General features: G+C 26.5%; 1 protein-coding gene across 1 annotated transcript; it reads right to left on the bottom strand.

Annotated features, from left to right (window-relative positions):
- Positions 1-281: 281 nt before the first annotated feature.
- Positions 282-3652, bottom strand: LOC119681184. Its single transcript, XM_038094295.1, has 5 exons — positions 3541-3652; positions 1633-1710; positions 1384-1569; positions 624-1323; positions 282-571 (listed from the first exon to the last, which is right to left on the bottom strand). The coding sequence occupies exons 3-5, from the start codon at positions 1567-1569 to the stop codon at positions 414-416; spliced, it is 1044 nt and encodes a 347-aa protein (XP_037950223.1). The 5' UTR covers positions 1633-1710; positions 3541-3652; the 3' UTR covers positions 282-413.
- Positions 3653-8936: the final 5284 nt, after the last annotated feature.

Here is an 8936-nt window from a genome sequence, read left to right as displayed (position 1 = left end):
TTGTTTTATACAATTTTTATATTTGCATATTACAAAAAAATTTTTAAAATACACTTTATTATCGAATAATTTCATATATAATATATTTATTTTATATAATCATTTTTAATGAATAAAATCGAGATAATGAATATTAAATCCAAAATAAAAATAATTTTAATTTAAATATTTATTTGTTCATTTTACAAAATAACAAAAATTAATTTATAATAAATAAAAGTAATGTAATATATACATTTAATTTTAATAATTTTTTAATTTAATTTTAATTTTTAATTCAATCTCTTAAATGGTGAATTTCTGATATGTATTCAATCGGCAACGTTTCTTGAATAATTATTTGAATTTGAGGTTTGTTGCTAAAAATGATTTAATGACAATGGGTTTTGTTGTCAAAAAAAAGTGATGGAACCTTATTCTATATTATCCACGTCACTGGAAGTTGAATTAGTTGTCATACTATTGTAGAGCTCTTCTGGTAATGTCTTGTTTTCAATGTTTTCAACAAACATTGATGAGGCACTTTTATATCCAGATTCATCAGACACAGAAGGTTTTGATTGTTCATTAACTGGAAAATTAAACATATCATAGATATACATAATCTAATATTATAAACTCACTTAGCGTATGTGTTTCAGAATCCGTAAATGTTACTAAGTCTGGAACAAGGACAGATAAATCCTGTGAAGCTGATGAAAACTGTGATTCATGAGATGAAGCCATGCCAAATGTGTTGTCAAGATTAATATTCAATAAATCACTATTTTCAGATTCGCCGAAGCCACTCCAAATAGTTTCGTCACTGATATTATTACTGTTTAAACTACATTTTAAATCATCAGTTGACATATCGAGTATATTAACGTGATCTGGATCAGCAATGCCGTTTATTGAAACATCTACTTTATCACTTTCACAAACAATGATGGTGGGATCACTATCTACGATAAATTTCACATGCTTCAACAGGTCTTCTGGTGACATCGTGTATTCTACGAACTCATTTAAATTTCTTTTAGCGGGAGGTAGACCAAGATCTTCCGAGACATATGGACTTTTTCTACATTGCAATTTTTCAAAGAAAATAGTTTCTTCATCCATAATATTCTCAAATATATTTTCTTTTTCATCTTTTTCATCCTTTTCATCTATTTTATCTTCTTCATCTTCTTCATCTTTTTCATCTTTTATATCGTTTTCATCTTTTTTATTCATTTCATGTATTTCTTCCTTCTTTAATTCAGGATATGCCCTACCAAATATGGATAGTATTCTTCTCAGATGACAAGCATTTTGTAGGAACGCATGTAAAACGCGCAACTAATACCATGGAATATATAAAATATTTAAGCAAAAATTATTGATATTTTATACACTCACAGCATCATGGAACCAGTCGTAAGTATTTAAGAGGCGTAGCACAATCACAACATAAATTCCTGCTATTAACAATGGTTGTAAGTACTTTTTATTACTTTCGATTGAAAATACGGCATATAGTAGATTTATGAGAACCTCTTGGATGTCGACTTCATTGTATTTAATGTTGAAGAAATATGATAACATCTATTTAATTGAAGAAAATCATTAGATTTTTTTTATTAAAAACTCTTTTTTACTATACTTCACCTTGAAATTTTCTGGTTACAACTAATGATGAGAATTTGATGGTTTACTATTTGAGTATTCAGTTAAGCCTTTGCAAGACTAAAATAAATATTGTATTTAAATCAATAATTATTAATGAAGAGATAAAAATTAAAATGCGAATTTATAATTTAAAAGTTGAAATTAAGAATAAAATATGTAATTAAAATTAAACCAGTATAGCTTATGTAGATTGGCAACTCATCTTCCAAATTTATTTTTGTAAAGTTAGTATGACTACTGTATTCTAAACTGATACCATCAAATTTTAACTAACAACTTTAAAGCATTATTTTTGATTCCCACAATTTTGTTAGCAAAAGTACACTCAAATATCATGAAAAGAAGAAGTAAACTAGATTATGATTGTTATTTTCCTGATTTAGCCTAATCATTACTCTTTATTTCACTGGATAACTTTTTAGCCTTGCTCACATTTTATCAAACAGATTATATTTATTTAATATTGCAGTTATATTTTGTATGGGATTTTTCAGTATATCTGATAACGATTACTGGTCCATTATTAAGTAGCATTTTTAAGTAAATGCAACAATTACATAAAAATCAATTATATATATTAATCTCAACTGATCTACAAAGTAAAACTAGGTTATTGTTTGCACATCAGACAAGATAACCCTAGTAAGATTATTAACAAACATTGATGAAATAATTTTAACCATTGTGACAAAAAAAGAAAACAACAGAAATCTGGATGAGAAACATAAACTGCGAAATTGTCAAGAAAGTAAAGATACTTGCAGCAAAAACACGCTCAATGTACAGCGATAATTAAATCGTGTCTCAAAAACTTTATTTTAATATATTTTTTGGATCTTGTTTACCTACTTGTAGGTAAAAATGCATTGTTCTGAATATCTTACAGAACTGGGGGTAATTGTCGATAACCTGACACATATCTGATGATTGCTTGCCGTATGTTCCTTTTCAAAGGCATCTATAGCTTAACTATTGTCTCTGTAACCACTATCTGCAATGCGAAATTTCACATCTGAGAAATTTTTCAAAAAAAATATTTATAAAAAAAGGATACATTGTGCGGCTTTAAATAACGTCCATTTACTGATTTTTTGGAGATGTGAAACTGCTTTGATTTTGTAGTTGCGACAAATATTTGGTCAGCGATGAATCTAAAGAAAATTTAATGCAAAATATTGTCATGTCAACGTTGTTGTTCAAGCACTCAAATAATGCCCGATTTCTATTGTAAACTATAAGATAAACATTGTTTTACATATTTCACTCAAATAATACTATCAAATCAGAATCATAAAATTTTAATATGTTTCGACATGTCTTTATATTCATACAAGAATATATATGTTTGCTCCTAAAAGACACAAATTTTCAAACATATTAGTAATCAACACAATTTTGACCAACATGGTGAGGCACAGAAAGCCTCATTATCGTGATACAAGTTTAACCGAAATTTCTCTCCTAAAATTTTGTATTTATATTGAGAGCAACAATAATTTCATGTTTGCGTGGACCATGACTGTCTGCATAACATCACCGTAATTGTAACAAAAACGCTAGAAGCATCGTTTGTCATATATTGACAAGATATTAGCATTTTGAAAAAGTTGATAAAAGTGTTGTGCCTTCAGTGCCGTCGCACCGAAGTTCTAATAATGTCTAATTATTACATACAATTATTTACATTTTAAATTATTATGTATTATTTCTGAAGTACACATAAATATACAAATATCGATTAATTCAAGCAAGATTTCAATAAGCTATCCATTAATTTTCAAATATCAAACTGCAATGGGGCTTTTTTTTTTTAATATTACCCAGATATACACAAATAAGTATAAATAAAAAAATTGTTAATATGCATAAAAATGTTTTTCAACTTACCAATAATACAACACAGACTTCCACATCAATTAATTTGAGGTGAGTTCCGAGTATTTGCTTCCAAAGAATTTTTGAAATATTTGTTAACTGATAATCAAAAAATATGTCATTAAGTAAAAAATTCAATGCTTATTAAAACAAACATAAAGAAAAAATGAAAAGCATTGCCAACTTTAAAATTCAAACTTTAAATACTTTTGTTTTTTTCTACTCTATTCTATTAATATTATAGATTCTATTCTATTATTGGTAGAACAGTTTTGCATTTTTTCAAGTGCAAGCACATACACTTCGTCTTCTTCCAATATGTCAATATAGGAACCAATGCAAATATATATGAACAAAATTTTTTAATTTTCACTTAATAAATATTACTTGTTTACATAGGTATAGTCAAGCGATTCACTGTGTAATTTAAAAAGGTTACAAGGGTATATGCTTTCAATATAGGACTTAATTAGTTGATTATTTATTGATTGGTTTTAATAATTTTTTTTGTCAATATCATTAAAAATGATCTGTAATCGATTTTTATCATCGATAAAAAATATAAACTATCGATAGCTTGCAATTATTAGCGCAAATAACGCTTTTAATTGTTGTTAATACCACTTATATAGTAAAATTTCCTTTTCTGATTGACGATAGATGGCATAATTACTTCTTTTTTGTGTAATTATTATGAAAAATTGGAACGAATTCTGTCATCAAACCAAGGATTCTAGGAAACTGTAATAGTCATCGCTTGTCAAGTGATTATATTTTAGATTAATCCATCTAACCGTAATGTGTACATATTCAATTTTTATTTTATTAATTCTAAAATGTTGTTAAAGGTAACTTGGGAGAGTTGGGTGTATATTAATGTACCATATATATTTTTAAATGTTTAGACAAAAGTCACAATAACTATAATAGAACTTCTGTTTTATTTCAGGAAAGTGTTCTTTGGTTCATGAAATGTTAAAATTTTTTTTATTCCACATTTTATTCTTAAATTGTTTTTACCAAAGCTCAAGCAAGTGAGTGCATCTACATGTTTCTGTCCATCGTAAATTATTGTAAGACGCATGCTAACGACATATGACACACTATGCCTTAGCCTGCCCTACACACTGACTTTCTTGTTAAACTTATTTTATGTAGCCTTACAGCTCTTCTCTCTGTCACGTTTGATATTTTCAACTTCATTATGATGTGGTTCTTTTCAGTTATTTTTTTGTTGTTGATGTTATTGACTACAACTAAGTTTGTGGACCATTGTATGTTTCCCGTCTCCTGTTGCTTATCGTAACTTTATGCTTGCAATAGACTTCAGAACTATTTATGATTGTTAGTTGCTGTAGTAGTTGTAGTTGATATTATTGTTGGATTACTTCAGAGTTTCTGAACATGACAACGATTTCGACTCCAATAAGGACTTTAAAGATCTTTTTAAGGTCGTATGTAACAAAAGTTTGAGATTAGTTTGTCTGATAAATGATGAGTTTGTGATTAGCAATCTACTCTATGGTCCTCTGTTGAGTTTCGTCAACTCACGTTTTTTCATTCAAAAATTTTGCAGAAATTTAGTATTTTGTAGTTATATCCCAAACATTTTTTGGTGACTCCTTAGTTGCGAATTTATTATTATTCTTAACAGTTTTTGAATTTTTCTATTTTAACTTACTTCATCAAAAATAAAAATATCTTAAGTTTTAAACAACTTCGTCTACCATCACAATTTCAAACTTAGGATGCCTCAAAACTTCTTCCAACTTTTGACTCATTGAGTTTCCAAAGTTTGTTTGATTACTATTTCCTTGAATCACTGAACTTTCATTAAAATTAACTTGTTTATAAACGAAAGTTTATTGACTTGTTTTTAATCTGTGTACTATAGTGTACATATATGTAGTATTATTGATATTATTTTAAATAATTTAACTAAGTGAAAACTAAATATTTTCATTATGTTTAATAAATTCGTATTTTTCGATTCAGAGTAGTTCAAAGTGCACTTTTCTATGGTAAAATTGATTTGAATTGATTATGACATTCTTGAGCTAATTACTTAAACATTTTCTCTCCTGAAATTCAATTATAATCAACAACATTTGCTCAATGCACTTCAGACTGCACTTTATAAAAGAAGAATAATTTATATTTTTAATAATTATTGATATTTTCGTAACATTAAGCCCCAAGTGGGCTTAAAAATGACAGCAGGTCAATATATATGCCAATGTCCGTGGGTAATTAAGCGCTGTGGGCTGATTAATTAAAACAACTCATTGTATTTTAATGGAAAAAAATGTTCTTTTTATAAATATAAAAATTACAGAGAAAAGTACTTAATAGTAATAAACACGTACCAAACTGAATTACAAGTAATGAAAGTAAAAAGTGACTCCTTGGCTTTAAATGGAGTTGAACAGAGCAATAACATACAAACCAACAATATATAAGGTAAAATTTTAGTCAAAATAAACAGTCTAATAATAGAAATAAAAAATTGCAATAAAAAACTGATGCAGTATATATAAAAATATATATTATAATTTAAATTTTAAAGTTTAATTATTAAATAACATACTACCATTATAACATAATCGTATACATTTATAATCACATCACGCAATTTATTAGAATCCATCTACGAACCCACCAATTGTGGTTAACGTTGCGTATGAGTGACATACTGTATGAGGTTTTGGTACTATAACAATTATTGGTTTTGTTTTGAGGCTGTTGAGCCTTAATTGTTTCGTTTAATTGAAGTTGCATTTAAAATTGAATTGATAATAATAATATTTTCTTTTTGTAATAAAAATTAGAAGCTTTTAGTTTTGCTTACCACTTATTGTGTTTATTGATGTTGTTGATATCAAACCGTTGTATTCACTATTCCTGTAGATGTCATTTATGGAGTTAGTCTGGATGTAGATGACTATTTATATTAGCGTCTACAACATCTGAACCGGGTTGTATTTGTTACTTTAATTATAGTTCTAATATAATAAAAATTCTGATATGTAAATTTTTTATTTTAATAAAAGTCTGGAAACTTTAACTTCAATGAAAATTAATTAATAGAAAAAAATGTAAGTATTTTGTTTTAATAATATTTTGATACTGAATGAATAGTATTGTTAAGATGATGTTTTAAATAAATAAAAAATAAATTAAATATAGCGGAAAGAAAATTTAGACAAAATTTGCAGTTATATATTTATTTCTTTATTTTGTATTTTATATTTTATTTTTATATCCGGAAAAAGACTTATATGAAAAATAATAGTATATAATATAATAGTAGTTATTGTGAATTGAAATAACTCCTAAAAACTAAAAATTTCAGAAAACTTAACCACGTTAAAATATTTACCCAGCAAATGTGTGTGATATACGTTGTCGTATATTATATTTAATGATAAAAATAAAAACGGTTAAGTAAGGCACCTGGCTCGTAGGAACCAATAACCAACTTGAAAGTTATTTTATGGTTAATTTTAACAGTGTATATATATATATGGTTAATATATAACAGTGAAGGCAGATTTTATATGCCAAAAGATTTACGGCGGAATCTGAAAAGATGAGAAGTTGTAATGCACTAGGATAATTGCCTTGCAATTATTATCTGTGCAGAGATTTGTCGAAAGTAAACAAACATCAAACACTGATTGTAATGCTGATGATAATGGTGAAATAGTTATCTAGTGGTTTTATATATAGTGTTTTTTGTTATATCACTTATTTAGTTCTTTAATTGATTGTGGCTATAGTACATATGATACAATTATTTGCTAATGACTTATTTAATAAATTCCAATGACCTAACGAAGTTTGTATTTTTGTTATCAATTCGGTCAATTCCATTATTGAGAATTAACCGAAAGATTCGGTTAATACATTTGAGAAATTTTTTCCAGGATTATCCTAAAGCGTAAAAATCTTAAAAGAAAGTGTTATAACTAAAATAGAAAATGGATAAGAAGATATAAAGAAATCGTAAGAAAACCTTGTTAGTTGTTTTATACATCAATGTTGCGCTTGTCTTTATACAAACCAGGAAAAAAAAATTTTTAAATATTAATAAATATAGTTATTTGAAGTATTTCAAATTTCAAAAGAGAGTTTTTAATTTATTTTATAACGTATTTTCTTCAAATTTGAATAGTTGTTGACTGGTTAAGATCACTAAAAACGTGTTGTGATGTTTTAAGTGCGGCTTTTTTGCATTTACTAATTTGGTAGATGTTTCATACTTCATAGTTAGTTTTTCCATTAATCAGCGAGAGTATAGTTACAGATAATAAAGTGTTTATTTTGACAGTTGTCACATAAATATGTCACACCACGGTAGGTTCTGTAATTACGCCTATAACGCCTGATAATTTTCTCCAAACTTTTTTTTTATTTTGTGGTTTATTATATACTTTAATGGAACAATGGATCTCTATGTCGCGGTCTAATTTTCTGTAAAATAATAGTACTGATATATTCGTTTTAATATAAAAAATTATTCTAATTGACATATTAAACAGGTATTGAATTGATCAACATTTAATCTTAAAAAATTTATTTACTTTGGCTTTTTTATGGCTATTTCTTATAAAAAACAACTAAAACGCTATTACATCGGACAATTTTTCAATTAAAGTATTTAAGCTGTAGATGCAAGCGCAGCAAGTGTAGATGATTCACTTTCATGAGAATATCTCGAGGTTTACATCAAAGTAAAATAACATGTAATATTTTATTTTAAAAAGAAGGTTTAACATGTTTTATTAAAAATAATTTTTATTATAAATTAAAGACAATATTCTGCGATTTTAGTTGTGCATGGTAATTGCATGCTAAGTGTAAAATATTTAAATTTTAATCAGTAGATGTAATGCTGTGTGAAATTTAGCTATTACAATTCACTATTTATCGTAATACTTATTAATTGATATTTATATATAAACCACAATTTTGTGGGGTCTTGATGATTCAATGATTTAACAAATGCGTCAGATGCATTATCGCTTTTAACTATAAAAGCCTATGCTGTCATACGAGCTCAAAACATTAAACAACACATTACTCATCAATTTATTAGATGTAAATTTATATAAATTGAATAAAAAATTATATATAAAAATAATTAAGTTTAAGAATATTTATCAAAATAACGTAAAGTTCTAAATATATTCTGATTTAAATACAAGTTTTAATCCCCCTTTGCATCAGTTGTAAAGTTATTTCGAAACTCTTAGACAAAAGTTATTAAACATTATAGAAGTATTATCGACTAATGGATTGTTCATGATTTCATTTAATTGAGTACAAAGGTTTTTAATTTTCTGTAATACAAACATTCTCATACAGTTTAATATATATCAAACATATAATCTGTAGTATCAATTATT

Source organism: Teleopsis dalmanni, chromosome 2, assembly GCF_002237135.1.
Source record: "Teleopsis dalmanni isolate 2A chromosome 2, ASM223713v2, whole genome shotgun sequence".
In the NCBI taxonomy this organism is placed as follows: Eukaryota; Metazoa; Arthropoda; class Insecta; order Diptera; family Diopsidae; genus Teleopsis; species Teleopsis dalmanni.
Note: the sequence above shows the minus strand (reverse complement) of the source record. Positions and strands in the feature narration are given on the sequence as shown.